The sequence below is a fragment of the Maniola hyperantus genome, chromosome 18 (assembly GCF_902806685.2).
Source record: "Maniola hyperantus chromosome 18, iAphHyp1.2, whole genome shotgun sequence".
Classification (NCBI taxonomy): Eukaryota; Metazoa; Arthropoda; class Insecta; order Lepidoptera; family Nymphalidae; genus Maniola; species Maniola hyperantus.
This window is the reverse complement of record NC_048553.1, coordinates 11,201,959-11,221,163: the sequence shown is the minus strand read 5'-3', so window position 1 is coordinate 11,221,163 and position 19,205 is coordinate 11,201,959. Positions and strand designations below refer to the sequence as shown.

Sequence of the window (19,205 nt, the reverse complement as noted above, 5' to 3'; positions counted from 1 at the left end):
CGCGGGCGAAGCCGCGGGGATCAGCTAGTAGCTAAATAAACAAAACCATATCATAAGATTTTAAAATATATATTATGCTATAATATTATTATAATGTATCCGAGATAGGGTCTAAAAACTAACTATGGGCATAAAAAGCTCAGAGTCACTCAGCGTACAATGGATATGCTATGCTCGGAATTTCTCTACGTGATCAAATCAGAAATAAGGAGATACGTAGACGAATCAAAGCAATGAGAAAACTCAACGGATTTCAAAGCTAAATAATTGACAAAGTTAAAGTTCGAAGAACTGATAGACATTCCAATTTTCCTGAGACCTCAGTCCTGGGGACCCCTTGTGCGCAAGTCAGTCTCGCACGTGGCTGGTTTTACATTTTAAGCCTTTTTTTAACAGTCATTCAGTTCTGCGAATGGTTTATATTTTTTTGACGTTGCAAAACGCTTTTTAGTTGAATTTTAGTTTGTATAGTTTAATTCAATTTTTAGTTACCAATAATTAGTTTCAGCGGATAAATAGACAGAGACGGTAAACGTTTTGCTTTGTGTTTTGTATCGGGCAAAATATTTTTCATAGCACATAATATGTGGCCTAAGAGCTAGTGCGTGCCAGACCTTCCTTATTATATAAAATCCAAAAGTTTATCTGCGTATTGTCCCCAACACTGGGAGGAAAGTTTGTTCCGATGTTTATTGAATCATGATGGCTTTGGGAGATAACAGGTGTAAAAAATCGTACGTCAAAGTATAGTCCCATTTTTTATATTTTCTTCGGAGTAGTATTAGAAATCACGTCATGCATTGCCAGACACTTTTGTCGTGAGAACCCTCACCACACACCCTTAAACGTTAATAATTTGTTGAACTTTAAAGGTGTCTGGCAAGGGGTTGCCACCACACTGTCTGGCAATGCATGACGTGATTTCCTGAAAACCTACAGTACGACACACACATGTCTACTGAGAAGTGCCCTCAGCAAGAGCCACACGAATAATGAAACTTTACACACAGCGCATCCGATTTTAAAGTCTTACAACGACGGTGGGGACGATGACATGATGTTCAATGAGCAAACTGTTTACAACTGAAAGACGGCACTGCCAGCACATGCATTCTGGAGACATGTATTCAGTACATTGTGGGAACGAAATCTCTGAAACATAAATCATTTAGATGTCATACCAGGCGGCGGGTTCAGGATGTCCGGCTGTGCTTGTTTGTGCGGCTTCAGAGTGTACGCCACGACGTATTGCCCGTCGCCCGCGTTCAGCTGCAGCTCGGACGCGCGCTGTTTGCTTGTTGACTGAGATCTGTTACCGAAAAGAGATTTTTAAGAGAAGCAACCCTGGCACGCTCTCCAGCGGTTTCAATAATAACGTACTTTGGTTATTAATTGAATATTCCCCAATCAAACTTAAGGCGATATGGGATTGAAGTTGTACACAGGTGCTCACTGCTCTATAAGACGTGTCGCAGTCGTCGCACGGGACCGGTGGTTTGGGCCGCCTGAGCGCAAATTTGTTGCACGCTTTTTAAAAATATTTATATTTAAAATTCTATGTGCTCTGTTACCATAAAATAATACCGTAATCCCTTAGTGTTTTAAACGTTGAACGTAAATATGAAATTTTATTGAAATTGGTTTTATATCAATCGAATAAAACTGGTTTTTCTCCTAATGGTCGTATAAACCGTATTTTAGGGAAACTTCGCGATTATTTTGGCTCTCATGATTCACTAAAATACATCTTTAATTTTTATAATATTAATAAATAAATCAACAAATATGTAGTTTTTGAGGCCAAAACTTGATTCTTTGAACATCCGAAATGTGTCTCAACACCGCTTTTGGGATGCATTTTGCCTTAATAAAGTTCTGTAGACACGTTTTAGAAACTAATATCTATGTCTGTGGTGTGTCAAATTTCCTTAAAAATCTGTAGTTTCACAGTTACAGCGGCTCAAAGATTTGTAATGTAAGTTTTTGTGCCAGTGTAACTTTAATCAAAGTATTTCGTATTATTAGTCTTTACCTTCTTCTTCTGAGAACGAGTGCAGTCACCAAAGCTATGCTCATGCATAGAGATATCGTTAGGACGATCCCCCAAAAGGCTCCGTTCGACATGCCCGCCATTAGGTTGTGACTCCCATCTGACAACAAAAAACTATTATGTTTTATCAATATAACGACTAGTCCTGATGCACTCATTGATGACCTAACGCCCAGCCCTGAAACCTAGAAATCTAAAATTTTACACAGAGATTCCCTATACAAGGTGTTCATAACATCCCGGCAAGTTAGGTGTGTCAAAAAAAAACTGGCCAATTGCGAGTCACACTCGCGCACTGAAGGTTCCGTACTACAATCGTATTTTATCGACATTTTGCGCGTTAAATCAAAGACTATTATGCCTATGAAATAAATAAAAATCTGTTTTAGAATGAACAAGTAAAGGATTTTTGAAAATTCAACCCCTAAGGGGGTAAAATAGGGATTTGAAATTTGTGTAATCTTTTAGATAATATTTTACCTACTTTGACATCATACTCGTAATCAAATCCTCGATAACAAATCACTTATACATCCATTCTTATAACTCATTCATTTTCCCCCATTCGCGTTCATTCGGTTTATCTGGAACGGGCTTTATATAATAATAGAGCGGTAAGCTGCTGAGTCTCGCATCCCTATTTGCCAGTCAGCTCAATGAGGCTAATGAGAAATCAATTTATCGCGCTCTCCCCCTTATATACTGCATAATAATCTGGTTCATTATGTTCGTACTCATCGTTTGGGAATTAGGACCATTTTCATCATCAACTCATTGTCGGCTACCTACTGAGCATAGGTCTCCTTTCAAAGTGTCGGGTTTGGCCATAGTCCACCACGTATCATCATCATCATTAACCGATAGACGTCCAATGCTGAACATAGGACTCTTGTAGGGACTTCCACACGTCACGTTCTTGTGCCGCCTGAATCCAGCGGCTCCCTGCGACTAGTCTGATGTCGTCTATCCACCTACTGGGGGTCTTCCGATGTTGCGTCTTTCGGTGCGAGGTTGCCATTCCAGCACCTTGGTACTCCAACGTCTATCGGTTGTACGAACTATGTGCCCTGCCCATTGCCACTTCAGCGTGGCAACCCGTTTAGCTTTGTCGGTTACTCTAGTTCTCCTACGGATCTCCTCATTTCTGATTTGATCACGTAGAGAAACTCCAAGTATGCTTGGAGATTCTCTACGTGACATAACCACAAATTCACGATTTCCTTTACTTTTGCTATAAGACCAACCTAACTACCAAATTTCATGATTCTAGGTCAACGGGAGGTACTCTATAGGTTTCCTTGACAGACACGACGGACAGACGGACAGAACGACAACAACGGATCCTATAAGAGTTCCTTTTTTCCTTTCGAGGTACGGAACACTAAAAATAAACATGTTAAAAAATACACTGTGTTGTTCTTGTACTGACGTGTGGTCCGACTGAATAGACAGTAATGTTTACGTAACTATTTAATTGAAAACCGATTCTGTGACGTCATGAAGTTTCACCATGTTATGGCCAATAAATTAGGCATTAATATTATTATCAAATCAATTAAGTACTAATTATTAAGTACCTACTAGTGTTTGTGCGATAAATATTTAGGTACGTTTGCCAAATTGGCTAGTCAAAAGCTGTAATTAATTAAATGAGTATATTTCTTGCATTTCACGAGGGCGAGTGGCTTATGCTTGTGTTAAGTTGTAACGGTATAAGTAAGGTACCTACAGTAAATGTGTGCGTTTGCGAGCGCTTGCTCGCGACTGATTGGTCCGACATGCACGCACACTTACACAATGCCCTTGTATACGACGTAACCACAAGTAAAGTCCACTCGCCTTCGTGAATTGCAAGAACTGTACTTAAATTGGTGACATGAAAAGGGCCTCCCCGCGTGGTGCTTAATTTTCAGATCACAAGCACCCGGCATCCCTAGAAGCAGCTACTACATGAACAAATTGACGACCTCCCTGGCGCAGTGGTAAGCGCTGTGGTCTTATTAGTGAGAGGTCCCGGGTTCGATTCCTGGCAGGGATGTGGAATTTATAATTTCTATATTTCTGGTCTGGTCTAGTGGGTTACCACCTTACCGGCAAAGCCGTGCCACCAAGCGATTTAGCGTTCCGGTACGATGCCGTGTAGAAACCAAATGTGTATGGGTTTAGTAAAAAAACTGCCATACTCCTTCCAGTTTAGCCCGCTCCCACCTTAGACTGCATCGTCACTTACCATCAGGTGAGATTGCAATCAAGGGCTAACTTGTACCTGAATAAAAAAAAAAAAAAAAACAGTAGGCTGACTAATCTTTTCACCACGACGGATAGGCTACTTTTTATCCCGGGTAATGAAAGAGTTCCCACGGGATTTTTAAAAAACCTAATTCAACGCAGACGAAGTCGCGGGCATCAGCGAGTATGGGTATAAACATTGACTGCATGTATCACTAACACTCATAAACAATGGTTAAACAACAATTTAATTGCACGGCGCTACCGTAACAACGCGAGGTTTAATTGGTTAATTATTGCGCCCAGTTAATTAGACCTTGATATTAACCTATCAATCAAATTAACCCAATTATTACTTGTAACCACAATGTGATGAATATTTGTATTGATCATAATAGAAATTTAATTTTTTTGAAACGCTTTTGTAGGCATGTGTGAAAAAACCGTACAATATTGATAGAGGGAGAGTCAGCGCGTGCCAGACCTTCGTTATTTTATAAAAGCTGAAAATTTCTCTGCGTAGGTGGCACCGATTCCTTTGTCTTACTCTAAACTAAATTTAGAGTATCTGCATCCTTTTCTTTTTAACAATGCTAAAAAAGGAACGGAACATGACTTTTACATTTAAAGACTCTAAATTTTAGTGCACAATACAAATTTATACAGTAGGTTCTGCGACTGCGTGCTAAAATCACGGGTTTTACCATCTAAAAATTAAATTTAGAAATGTCAAACTGCTTCTGTCCTTTTCATATTACAATATTAAGTAGAGGGTGCGAATACTCTAAAATTAGGTTGTGCTTAGAATCGGTGCCATTGGGTCTAACACAGGGAGGAACGATCAGCGTAATCAGATAAAGTTTGAGGGTGTCTAGCATAGGGTTGCAAGAATACTAAGAGCCTGGCAATGCGTGACGTGAGTAAAGAGTTCTAAAGCTATACCAAAGAAAATACGAAAAAAATAGACTTTAGGTATACTTTGCCTTAAGATTTTTTACACCATTATTACCCGTTATCTCCCAAAGCGCCTGTGATCGAAAATTCAGTCGCTGATGGTGCCTCCGTGTGTTAGGGACAATACGCAGAGAAACGTTCAGCTTTTATAAAATCAGCAACAAATTATAATTTCAGCTTTGTTGTCCGACAAAATAAAGATTATCTATAATATAAAAAAAATTTACGAGACATTTCACCGCGATTAATAGCCTCATCTGGTGACAGAAGGGCTGGCTCATTTTTTGCGCAACGGATCAGCCTGGCTGTCCAGCGCGGAAATGCAGCCAGTATTCTTGGCACCATTCCACGCGGTCATGATTTATATAGTAATTAGATAAGGCTAGCTTTAAGTTTTATTGTAATATTGGGGCCGATTCTCTTGTACACAATCTCTAAACTAAACTAAATTAACAGGTCTAAATCTAGTGCTCTCCTTTTCCGCAAGCAACATTATGAAAGGGATAGTGATAGATTTAGATGTACCATTTTAGTTTAGTTTAGAGATTGTGTACAATGGAATTAGCCACATTATACATGTAAAAATCTGAAAAAAAAAATATATATATAAAAAAATTAATCACTAAATGTGTTGGTCATCGCAAATCTCGAGAACAGCTGAACCGATTTCGCTAATTCTTTTTTTATAATATTCCTTGAAGTACGAGGATGGTTCTTACGGAGAGAAAAATTTCAAAAATTTGACTCGACTGTTAGGCGGAACAAAGTTCGCCAGGGCAGCTAGTTATTATTAAAATTATAGGTAAAGTTAAAATTGACATACCTGTCCTTCTTTCAGGGTCCTGATAAGAGAGCGCCTGGATAACGATCTTGTCTGAGGAGCCCTTGTCGTTTCTCGAGTACACGCTGAGCCGCAAGGCGCCGCCACTCGTCCAGACCACTTCAGCTGGCACCAGGAACACGGCTATTCCGTCTGTATTGAAAATATTTCAACATAGGTAAATGTTTGTCTTGATACGGTTGATAGATAAACACTAGTCTAAAAACTCGTAAAAGCGAAATACCACTCACTGACTAATCACGGAATCTCGGGAACTATAAAGACTACAAACTTGAAATTTGAAAGGTAGGTTCTTTCTAGGACGTATGTGTTAACCCGACCCCCCCCCCCCCCCCAAAGGGTGTGAAAGGGGGGGTCGAAGGTTGTATGAAAGTCCTATGTTTTTGAAGTTAAAGATATGAAAATAGGTATTCTGGGTTCCGTGCCTTAAGATGAGTAGGTAAGTGAGGCCTTTTGAAGCGGGAAAATTTCAGATCTCATGAGAAACCAGAAATTTTACGCGGACGAAGTCGTGGGCAACTGCTTGTTAAGTATAAAGACCGAATTACTGATTTTTAGGAAGTAAGATAAGTTTAATATTTTTATTGTGAAATAAGTTTGCGCTTGACGACAATCATGCCTGAGAAACGCAATTGTGAGGTTAGAAATGAAAATTTTAATGAAAATTGGTACAGAGTTAGCTTACCTACATCCCAGGGAAGGACATAGGCTACTTTTTATCCCGGAAAATCAAAGAGTTTAAACCTAAATCGACGCAGACGAAGTCGCGGGCATCAGCTAGTGCTGTTTATAGAAATAAAATCTTTGATTTGATTTGATAATTGATAAAATCGCACAGGTATCTCGAGAACAGCTTAACCGATTTCGATAATACTTTTTTGATAATATTCCTTGAGGTACGGGGATGGTTCTTACGGAGGGAAAAAAATCTAAAAAAATCCTGAAAAAGAATCGACTGTTAGGCGGTACGAATTTCGCCTAGCTAGTAGGGCAGCTAGTATTATTTATAAAATCAAATTATAAATCGAGCGCAGTGCGTAGACATTTTTAAATGACATTAATTTAATCATTACACTAATAACAACTAGTCATTAAACAAAATGTGGTCCCGTAGCCGGAACTAAATCGTGTTGTTTTAATTGTTAATGACCTTTACGTTTTACATTCATTGCTTTTTGTCACGCGGTGGCGTTTGATACACTTTTATGGGTAGGCACCAAAGTTGTAAACGGTGTTTGACAAATTAAAAAAAATGGACATAATTTTTCAAGCTGAATGATTGGTTCGTCCTAATCGGAGATCAGGGGTTCGATCCCAAGCACGCACCTCTAATTTTTCGGAGCTATTTAATATAATCTTAATATATAAAAGGAAAAGGTGACTGACTGACTGACTGACTGATCTATCAACGCACAGCTCAAACTACTGCACGGATCGAGCTGAAATTTCGCATACAGATAGCTATCATGACGTAGGCATCCGCTAAGGAAGGATTTTTAAAAATACAATCCCTAAGGGGGTGAAATGAGATTTGTGTAGTCCACACGAACGAAGTCGCGAGCATAAGCTAGTTTAATCTAAAACAGCTTTAAAGCTTAATACAATGACATAGAATAAAAAATATATATACTACAAAAAAATATTTATCTTTAATTAATTTAATTAATTTATCTTGAATTACTTAAAGGATGAAATAAACTAGTTAAGTATTTTGGAAACAACTCGTGCTATCAAGCACCGTGAGAAGGCACCCTAATATTGCTTTAGAAATTGATTTATAACGATTAATTACTATTGATTGGTGTGAACTGTGAAAACATAAATTAACGCTTCCCATGATGAATGACTTCTTGTTTATTATATTCACGTCATTTTCAATGAATGTAAAGTAACTTTTTTTTTTTTTTTTTAATTCAGATACAAGTTAGCCCTTGACTGCAATCTCACCTGGTGGTAAGTGATGATGCAGTCTAAGATGATAGCGGGCTAACCTGGAAGGGGTATGGCAGTTTTTATTAAACCCATACCCCTTTGGTTTCTACACGGCATCGTACCGGAACGCTAAATCGCTTGGCGGCACGGCTTTGCCGGTAGGGTGGTAACTAGCCACGGCCGAAGCCTCCCACCAGACCAGACCAGAAATTTAGAAATAATATTCCAAACCCCTGCCAGGAATCGAACCCGGGACCTCCCACCATTAAGACCACAGCGCTCACCACTGCGCCAGGGAGGTCGTCAAATTACAAACTACTATTGTACTTTGCATTCTTGATTTGCGTTTTTGAAAATCCCGTGGGAACTCTTTAATTTTCCGGGATAAAAAGTAGCCTATGTCCTTCCTCGGGATGCAAGCTATCTCTGTACCAAATTTCGTCAAAATTGGTTGAACGGTTGAGCCGTGAAAAGCTAGCAGACAGTCAGACAGACAGACAGATAGACAGAACCACTTTCGCATTTATAATATTAAGTATGGAGTATGGATATGGATTACGTGACCAACCCTACCTAAATGACGTGATATACATTGGATAGGTAGGAGTAGGTCACGAGTCACTAAGATGGAGCGCACTTCCCTAGAAGATGAGGCATTCACTCTCGACTTACTTACGAGTTACCTATAAAATACGTATGGATTCAGTCAAACAAATAATTGAAGAGATTCAATTTGGAGTTGGCGCGAATGTTTGATCGAATGTGTGCAAATATTTGCTCCAGTAAGTGATGTTTGTCACGGTGTTAGCGTTTTGTGTCCCTATTGATAGGAAATACGGGGCTCTTGAAAGGTTGTCGGGACATGGAATCCTAAAGTTTTTTTTATTTTTTTTAAGCATTGTCTATACTAACAAAATATGGGTCTCTGTTGCCTTAATAAAGAATTTATTTATTTATTAATTATTTATATTTAAAGTACGATTCCCAACAAACACGTCGCATCGAATGAAATTAAATGAAATGCATTGTTTTCTGTTTTTTTTTTAAAGAATATAAGTCATGTTAAATGACTAATATTCCCCTTTCCTCTCCAACTAAGCGTCAAGCTTGTGCTAGGAGTAGGTACGACAATAGTGCATTGACTTATATAATATTACTTCGTATGGACAGGGTTATTGAATAAACAAAATGGCTCCGACTCACTGGTGCTTACGCACCAATGCAACCTCAGTGACGTCTGGATTTCAAACGCGTCGTTCATTAGTATCTAAGAGGTGGCGTTGATTTATTTGGTTCCTAAACCGTGAAAAATGTTGTTCGCTTGACCAAATCTTGTCATTTATATGGATAGTCCCAACAAACACCCCACATCGAATGAAATGAAATGAAATGATTTCTTGTTAAATATAAGTCGTTTTACGATAATGCGATGTTGACAACTAGTCAAATCAGTATCTTTTTATCAAACATCAAAACACGCGCTTAGTATGCGAGCTTCTATGAAATACTGGCATGTGACGTTACAATGATTTGACGTCCTTTTTAGGGTTCCGTACCCAAAGAATAAAACGAGTCTCTATTACTAAAACCTCGCAGTCCGTCCGTCTGTCTATCCGTCTGTCACCAGGCTTTACGTACCTATTCAGTAAAAATTATAATCTACCTGATGATGCCCGCGACTTCGTCCGGATGGATTTAGGTTTTTGAAATCCCGTGGGAACTCTTCAACTTTCCGGGATAAAAAGTAGCCTATGTCCTTCCCCGGGATATACCTAAGCTAACTTTGTACCAAATTTCATCAAAATCGGTTGAACGGTTGGGCCGTGAAAAGCTAGCAGACAGACAGACACACTTTCGCATTTATAATATTAGTATGGATATGGACATAAAAACTAAAAACGCAAATTTTGTTCAAGATCAAATCCATGTATGTGTGTAACTAGATGATTGAAAAATAAACGTTTTATTTATTTATTTATTTATAACTCACTCGTCTCATTCGCTGTAACATTGAACCTTATCCTTCCAGTAATAGAGTCCAAAGCTTCCAACACAACCAGCTGAGGTAAGCCCCCGTCGTAGCCAGCAACACATCGCACTTCAAGGTAGTCGCTGACTTCGTCTTTGGCAGCGTCGTCGAACCAGGAAGAATCGTTGCCAGTGAAGACAGTGCAGTTACGTGGTGGAGACGGCCTTGCTATATCAGAAACAATTATTTGCATATTAGCTGATGCCCGCGACTTCGTCCGCGTGGAATTAGGTTTTCAAATATCCCGTGGGAACTCTTTGATTTTCCGGGATAAAAAGTAGCCTATGTCACTCTGTAGGTCTTTATCTATACACATGCAAAAAATCACGTCAATCCGTTGCACCGTTGCGACGTGATTGAAGGGCAAACCAACAAACCAATAAACAAACAAACCAACAAACAAACACACTTTCGCATTCATAATAAGGGTACTGATGGCAAGTTTTGTAAACTAAGAGAGATCTATAGAGCGCACTTTGACTTTGCTCAGACTTAAAATTGAGTTAAAACGAGACAGATTTATATGAGAGAGATAGCTCTGTCTCGTTTTAACTATGTCTATATGATATGAATATATCAGCCTTACAGCCATATACTCAGAGTCGCTTAATCGTTACTTAAGTTTAGTTAAAACGAGACAGAGCTATATCTCTCACATAAATCCGTCTCGTTTCAACACAATCTTAAGTAACGATTAGCGACTCTGAGTACGGCTGTTAGTCAGTGGAAATCGTTCTCAGTAAAAATAATTCAATCCATTATTGTGTTAAAGAATACTTTTCCGACTGTAAAAATATTTTAAAAAAAAACGTTTTATCAAAAAGGATGAAAGCATTTGACAAAAAAAATTACATTTAATTAAATTGTTACCTTCGACCTTTAAAATCCATTAAGATTATATAGGTCAGAGCCTTTCATGAGTCTCAAAGGTCAACAATAATTCAATCAATAATTTTAACTGCTTCTGGGTGCCTATATTGGAGTAAGCATGCTTCTATTTAATAACTTAGGAGTAGGTAGGTAGGTAGGTGCGCGACAGGTTTTTTTTAATAATATTAGCCATGTTAAATCCATACTAATATTATAAATGTGAAAGTGTGTCTGTCTGTCTGCTAGCTTTTCACAGTTCAACCCTTCAACCGATTTTGACGAAATTTGGTACAGAGCGCAGAGGTAGCTTGCAATCCAGGGAAGGACATGCTCCCACAGGATTGTTAAAAACCTAAATCCACGCGTACGAAGTCGCGGGCATCAGCTAGTGACTAATATTCCCCTTTCCTCTCCAACTAAGCGTCAAGCTTGTTGTGGGTTACCTGAGCTTCAGGCGGTCGCTGGTGAGTGGGATCTGCTCCTTGCTGATGATGACCTTTGGGATGACCTTCCGATACACTTAACTGCACTGATTTTATTAAAGGGAGTTTCGATAGCAAGATTAATTAGCGATTATATGTACACGTCATAGGTTAATTTTGCTCTTTGTATAGGTACCTATTTTGCTTGATTGTTCAGATCACTTGTATTAGCGGTTTAATTAGCGTTTATTTATTAGTTTAGCGGATTCACTTGATTTTGCGAGTTTGCACACTTTTTGAACTTTTATCGTGTTAAAACGGTAGCGGAGCGGAGCGGGTGTTATAAATTGCGTGGCACATTTGTTGTGCAAAACAGGAGCGGTTTTCAGCGTGCGTAAGCGCCAGAATGCGGAAGCGGACTGAAGGGGGAATTTGAAAGGAAATGTCATTGCGTACATGCTTATGTGTGAGTTTGAATGTGCGTGTGTGTGTATTTATAATAGATTACTTGAAAATATAATAAATGGCGTAAACACTTGTGCTAGGAGTAGGTACGACAATAGTGCAACGGGCGGGGTTTGAACCGTCGACCTTTCGGTTTTCAGTCCACTCTTTTACCGGTTGAGCTATTGAGGTTGAGATGGCAATCGGGAAGGGAACACCTCGTACCCCCGCACAGCAGGAAAAATGGACTATGCCTGCCACCTAAGCTAAACTTACAATGAAGTCAAGATAGGACTGAAAAATCTAACTCCAGAAGGCCAACGCTGGGCGAATCATGTTACTTACTCGTTTCTCCGAGAAGGTTTGTGCGATTTGTTTATCTTTTCAGGAAACTAAAGAAAAAAAAAAAACCGACCAAGTCCGTGGCGGGCCACGCGTAGTGTAGGGTTCCGTAGTCACAAATAAGCCATGATAGTTTTCCTTTAAAATTGATTATGTACTACTGTTGTGAATTTTTTCACGTTCCTATATTATTATACTACCATTTGGCTGATAAATGGGACGGACACTTGACTCTAATAAAAATTAGCACTTTAAAACATCATATTTTACAAACGGATCTAGAAATCGAAAAATGATGTTCCCACACCCACAGTATTTTTTAAAGACCTATACAATACCCCACACTATGGGGTAGACGAGAAAAAAAATTCATCCCCACTTTACATATTGTAAGGGATAGCTACCCTAAAAAGAATATTTATCACAATTTAATTTCACTACTTTGTCGGCGTGATTAATATTTACCCATGCCAAATTACAGATTTCTAGCACTAATAGTCTCTGAGATTAACCGAGGACGGACGAACGGACGGACGGGCAGACGGACGGACATGGCGAAACTATAAGGGTTCCTTGTTTACTACGGAATCCTAAAAACGGACTATACCTGCCGGCACGATTTGAAAGATGCACGGCTGCGCTTGTTGGCCGACCGTGTTGGTGCCCCGACACGTCAGCGCCCCGTAGTCCCTCTCGCTTGCGGGCGTGTAGCGAAGCTCGCTTGTGCTGCCGTTTAGTGTAGCTGAAAATAAATACTGCTTTGAACAATGAACTCTAATTACACGTCCACACATTACGGTCCGCGTGCACCGAGCAGCGAACATGCAGCGATTCATCAAGCGCCGCCCCGACCCTTGTATGACGTCATAATGCTGTAAGGTTGCTATTTTTTTTTTTTTATTCAGATACAAGTTAGCCCTTGACTGCAATCTCACCTGGTGGTAAGTGATGATGCAGTCTAAGATGATAGCGGGCTAACCTGGAAGGGGTATGGCAGTTTTTATTAAACCCATACCCCTTTGGTTTCTACACGGCATCGTACCGGAACGCTAAATCGCTTGGCGGCACGGCTTTGCCGGTAGGGTGGTAACTAGCCACGGCCGAAGCCTTCCACCAGACCAGACCAGAAATTTAGAAATTATAAAATTCCAAACCCCTGCCAGGAATCGAACCTGGGACCTCCCACTATTAAGACCACAGCGCTCACCACTGCGCCAGGCAGGTCGTCAAATGCTAATTACTGTATCTCGCTGGGGAGACGTCAAAGCTCTCGCCGCTGTTGTTGAACTGTCACAGGAACGTGACTTCAGCGGGGTCCGCGTGCACGGAAAAGCGAAGATGCAGTGATTCATCAAGCGCCGCCCCACCACTTGTATGACGTCATATTACACATCTCACTAATTTTCTCTATGATAAAGTTGTTCTAATTACCGTATCTCGCTGGGGAGACGTCAAAGCTCTCGCCGCTGTTGTTGAACTGCCACAGGAACGTGACGTCAGCAGGGTCCGCGTGCACCGAGCAGCGAACATGCAGCGATTCATCAAGCGCCGCCCCCACCACTTGCGGTGACGTCATGCCGCATACCGGGGCATCTGTGAGCAAATAAATAATGAGCCGTGCTTAGCCGCTAACAAACGTTCAGGGATTATGTGAAATTGCTTTTTGTTTTATTCACAAGCTGCTACCCACGGATTTGTTTACGTGGAATGTTTTTTAAAATATTTACTGAAAGAGCTTGGACAAGAAAAAGCCTATGTCCGTCCGCCGACTATCTCTGTAGGTACCAATACCTACAGACACAGAACCTATATAATAGGCGGCCTTATCGCTATTTTAGCGATAAGGCCGCCTATTGTACCTACTTGCAAACATCCTTGTTATATTTCTATTGTTTTGGTTAAGGTGTAAAATATATAAACATCAGAAGTGAAGTTAAATATTAACCACGACACACAGCGGCTTATCGAGAGTTTTGCCTTTCATAATAACCTTACTGCAATATTAACTTGATTAGGGCACAATTGCTATTGAAACCACTCAATCAGAAATGCGACCTAAACACAAAAGCATTTAATAGTCGAATAAGTCTGAGGTTGAACACAGACTGCCTTAAGAATTTTTTTTGTGTTGTTTCGGATTGACTATGCTGCGTAGGCCCTACTGGCCGCTACAGCGTCACCGGGGGGGTTGGCGAGCGCGAAGCTCCGCCTGGGGGTGAGCCCTAGGGCTCGAAGAAATAATTTGAGAGGTCGGGGGGCAACGTCCTCCTAAGGGCGCCTCCTGTGAGGCTCGGACCACGGCTTAGGATGACGTTGGGATGGGTGGAGTTGTCGGTTTTGTTGGTTAGTCCGTACGCCCCCGAGGCCGTGGCGTGAGCCCACGTCCGGGTGACGTTAGAAATCGGGGACCTCGTCTTCGCCGGCGAAGACGCTGTGATGAGGTTGAATTGTGTAGCCCTACGAGATAGGGTGCATTGTCGGTCATGATTTGATCGTCGGGGTCATTAAGGACGTGCTTAGGGCGTCTTTTATCTGGGGGGTCGTTTCGGTCAGGGGTGTAAGTCGCTGCCTCAACTATTAGGGGGTTGGGGTGTCTAATGGCTTTCTCAAAATAGTTTTTGGAAAGCTGTTTAAAGTAATGAGCTATTGTCGGGAGTTGGAGGTCTCTGTGGAGGTCCACGTTGCGCATGTACCACGGGGAGCCAGTGGCCGTACGCATAAACTTATTCTGTAGGACTTGGAGAGGTTTGAGAGAGGAGGGCGGCAGGTGTGCAAATGCAACACAGGCATAAGACATTATTGGGCGGATGCACGTTTTGTATAGCGTGACTTTATGTCGAAGTGACATTTTGCTCTTTGCGCAAATCATGGGGTAAAGACGGGAGAGCACATACGCTGCGTTCTTGCGGACTCTACGAATGTGCGCGGCGAAGCTCATCTTGTCATCAAAGGTTACACCCAAGTACTTGGTATTAGTTTGCCAGGGAATGGGGCGGTCGTAAAGAGTTATTTCAGTCTGTCGAAGTTTGTTTTGTGATTTCCTTTTGGACTTTTGAAAGAGCACTGCTGCGCTTTTTTCCGGGTTAACCTCTATCCTCCAAAGGCGGAACCAGTGGCCTAGGCTACTGACTGCCTTTTGGAGTCGAGCTTTAACGTTTCGGTAGTTTAAGTCGGAGCTGTATAGAGCGGTGTCATCCGCGAACTGGGCTATATGAACGTGAGGGGATCTGGGAATGTCGCTGGTGTACAGCGCGTACAAAAGTGGCGAGAGCAGGGAGCCCTGAGGGACTCCAGCTCGGAGAGGTCTTGGGGAGGATAGGGTCCCATCCAGACGGTAGCGAAAAGTTCGATTGGTGAGAAATTCTCGTAGTAAACGTACGAGTCTTTCGGGCACGCCAAGATGGTAAAGCTTGTAGATCAAGCCGGCGTGCCACACCTTGTCGAAGGCTTTGGCTACATCGAAGAAGAGGGCTCCCGTTGGGATGCCTCTCGTTTTGAATCGGTTGAAACCGAGAAGGATGTGCTCCGTGAGGCGGTGCACTTGATGAACACATGAGTGTCTGGTTCGAAAGCCAAATTGCTCGTCGTTGAGGAGGTTTTTCTCCTCTACGACGGACCTAAGTCGGTTGAGGATGACTTTCTCATACACCTTGCCAAGGGTGTTGAGCAAACTAATGGGGCGGTAGCTAGTAGGGAGGTTCCTAGGTTTCCCTGGCTTGGGGATGCCTATAACGGTAGCTTCTTTCCACCTGTCGGGGAAGGAGCATCCCGCCATGAGGGTGTTGAAAATGACAACCAGGAGGTTGATTAATACGTCGGGGAGTAACTTTAGAGTTTTGTTATTAATAGAGTCGGGGCTTTTTTGGCGTGAAATTCTTTGATTATTTGACGAACTTCGCCGCTATTCGTCGGGAGGATTGGATCGCCACCTGGGGCGGAAGAGAAGATAGATGCTAGTTTGTTTTCGACTAGTTCTATATGGGACTTGTCTACAGAGATGGTGCTCGGGGAGCATTGGGCTTCTAAGCTATCGGCCAAGCATTCGGCCTTATCGACATCTTCAAAGGCGGGCGGTTGATTGGGACGTAAAAGCGGAGGAGTGGCCGAGACAGGGTCGGCTTTGAGAGCTCTCGCCAGGCTGTAGTAGGCTACATGCGATGGCTTGAGCTCACTCAGCTTCCTGTCCCATTGTTCGTCGCGGAGTTCGGCAAGGCGAGCCTTTACCTCCCTCTGGGCTCTCCAGAGTTCTCTCCGGTTGTTGGCGTTAGGACATGCGTCATGGGCTCTACGTTTAGCGTTTTTGATTGTGATGAGCTCTCTGGCGTCGTCCGGCAACTGTCGACGGGTGAAACCGTTCGGCATCTGTCGGGAGCAGGCGCTTAGAGCATCGCGGATGTGATTAGTAAGGTGCAGTGAGGCTGCATGCGCTTCATCTAGACTACCTATAATGTCAGGAATTTGAGAGATGTGCACTGAGTCTATAGACTTAAGATGCTCTGAGAGCTTCTTGAAGTCAATGACTGTTTTGGTCGGGGGGGCCGCGGTGGGCGGGGGTCCTAGCCGCATTAGGACGGGACGGTGATCTGAACCTAGCTCGGACAGCACCTCCAAAGGACTCACCTGAAGGGCGATGTTCTTTAGAAGAGCTATATCGAGTATGTCCGGTCTGTCTGTTGAATTGTCGGTCATTGGATAACGAGTCGGTGTGTCAGGGGCTATAACTATGAAGTTAAGATCGGGGCGGTGCGTCAGTCTTTCGAGTTGGCGTCCTCGTGAGTTCGGGGAGCGGCAATTCCAACTTTGATGTTTGGCGTTAAGGTCTCCGGCCACGATAACGGAGTCTCCTAATGAGAGAAGTGCGCGGATGTCACTTTCTAACAGATCTTTCGAGGGAGAGAGATAGACGGATGCTAGTATGACCGACGGATGGCCAGTCATACTCACCTGACATATGGACGCTTCCATATTGGTTAGTTGTGGAGGATCGAGAGGAGTGCAGTGAAGAGCCCTTCTGTAGTATATAGCAGTGCCACCCTTAGCAGTGGCCCTGTCGTTTCTGACTATATTAAAATTAGCAATTCTGGGATTACTTCTACTAGGTTTCAAGAAGGTCTCTTGCACTAGGAGAATGTCGGTTTGATGTGCACATACAAACTCGCGGACTTCGTCCATTTGGTCGATAAGGCCGTTCGCGTTGTAAAACGCGACCACTAAGTAGTGAGGTTTTAATCTACCTTTGGTTGTACTATCCATTATAGGTTTTTAAGGTTGTTTATGGAGATGAGTAGACCCAAGTGTTGGGTAATGGCTGTTTTGGGATCTTCCCTGAAGGTCCGGGCGAAAATTTCCATCTCCACTATGTCAATAGAGGCGAGGACGGTTTCTATTAATTTGAGATTATCCGCAGCGTTTGCCGCTGCGGATGTATGGAGCGGTTGCTCTGGCTGGGGCTGGGGCTTAGGCGTAGACGCGGAAGCCTTGGCCGGGGCTGGTTGGGCGGGCTTGGCCGGGGCTGGTTGGGCGGGCTTGGCCGGGGGTGCCTGGGTGGGCTTGGGCGCAGGAGGGTTAGTCCTGGGAAGGGGTTTGTCCCATGCGTTGGTGGCCGGAGCCGGCGCAGGGACGAATTTTTGGGTGGGTTGGGGAGCTGCAGTAGGTTTGCGGCCGGCCGGTTTGACCCTTCGCTTTTGCTCCTTGGGGGCTTTAGGGCATCCGCGATAGTTCGCGGTATGCCCTTGAGACCTGCAAAGAACACAGCTCGGGGGCTCCTCGGTTGGTTGCTTCCTGGGGCAGTCGGAGGTGCCGTGGTCCCCTAGGCACTTTACGCACCTAGGGTGGGCGAAACAATTCCTTGCGGAATGGCCGTACATCTGGCAGCGATGGCATTGGCCCATCCTGCCGCGGTTACGGGGGGGCTCTATTTTGAGGCCAGTAAGGCGACACACTGAGGTTATATTATTAACTTTTTTACCCGCGGGGGAAAGTTCTAAAGTTACGAGCACCATCTCGTAAGGGACTTTGGTTCTAGGATGATACATCCTGTGAACCTCCAGGACTGGCAGCTCCTGGGATAGGAGGTCTGACTTGATGAGCTCTGTATCGAGCTCCTTCGGAAGGCCGCTAATGACTACGCGTAGAACGCGTTCGTCGGGAAGAGCGTAGGTATGGAACCCTACATTCTCTTGACGGAGAGTCTTGGTGAGGAGGCGATGGTCGCCTGAAGTCGGACATTGGACTTTGATTCCAATGGCGGTCGAGCGGGCACTCGTGAACGAGATGCCCCGCTGGTCTAACAGTGGCAAGATGCGCTGCCAGCTGAGTTTTTCCCTAATAAAAAGGGGAGGGACCTTTTCCCTTGGCGAATCCTCCATGGGGGAGTCTTCCGACTCCTCCTCGGGGGTTGCCTGGGAGGTTGTGGGTTGAGTACCGGGCCCTGAAGGGGCTGCAACGCCCACCTTTTTAGGTGGGTTTGCGTGGGACTTGGAGGCCTTCAGCTTTCGCTTCTGGGCCTTCCTTTGCACCGTCGTGAATTCCTCTGTTTCAGAGGAGGCTGGGGACGTTTCGGAGTGAGGCTCCTTAACGTTGGTCGGTATAGGTTTTGGGGCTGAAGGCCCAGGTTGGGTCTTGGAGTGAGGCTCCTTGTCAATCAATGTCGAGTCCGAGTCGTCCTCCATGGTCATAGCCGAGAGAGGAGATTCCGGTGGTATGTCGAAGCGCGTAGGCTTCCGGGACGGGTCGACCTTAAATTTATTGAGGTAGCTTGGGTTTCGGGTCGTGAGATCGGCCAAAAGGGCACTCAAGTCTACGTCATTGTAGAATGTCTGGGGAAAAAATGTGCCCTGATGGGGCCCGGGAGCGGGGTGGTCGGGTTGGTTGGGGCCCATAGTGGACCCGGTGGCTCAAAGGTCCCCCCTGCCTAGGCAGGGAGGTGAGTACCTAAGGTGTGACCCTAATGTGAGTCCCCGCCCTTTGGTGACGGGGGTGTGGACCTATGCTGCGCTTAGACTAGTGTACTCACGGAACCTGGATCCTAGAACTACACTAATACTACACACAACGCAGGAACAATCCGATGGCACTGATAATGGCACTTGC

General features: G+C 43.4%; 3 protein-coding genes across 3 annotated transcripts in view; 1 reads left to right on the top strand and 2 right to left on the bottom strand.

The window, feature by feature from the left end:
• LOC117990869 (uncharacterized) overlaps positions 1–6,213 on the top strand; it is a 199,080-nt gene extending 192,867 nt beyond the window's left edge. The window contains exon 2 of the mRNA XM_069504638.1: positions 6,072–6,213. The gene's annotated coding sequence lies outside the window, so the exon portion shown is untranslated. The remainder of the gene's footprint in view (positions 1–6,071) is intronic.
• LOC117990616 (neural cell adhesion molecule 1-like) overlaps positions 1–19,205 on the bottom strand; it is a 186,976-nt gene that overhangs the window by 1,071 nt on the left and 166,700 nt on the right. Inside the window, exons 10-15 of the mRNA XM_034978071.2 lie at positions 13,545–13,706; positions 12,721–12,855; positions 9,997–10,203; positions 6,057–6,206; positions 2,033–2,150; positions 1,182–1,309 (exon numbers count right to left, since the gene is read on the bottom strand). Of these exons, the coding sequence (XP_034833962.2) occupies positions 1,182–1,309; positions 2,033–2,150; positions 6,057–6,206; positions 9,997–10,203; positions 12,721–12,855; positions 13,545–13,706 (900 nt within the window). The remainder of the gene's footprint in view (positions 1–1,181; positions 1,310–2,032; positions 2,151–6,056; positions 6,207–9,996; positions 10,204–12,720; positions 12,856–13,544; positions 13,707–19,205) is intronic.
• The window catches only part of LOC138403561 (uncharacterized), a 209,535-nt gene that overhangs the window by 59,286 nt on the left and 131,044 nt on the right, over positions 1–19,205 (bottom strand). The window lies entirely within an intron of this gene.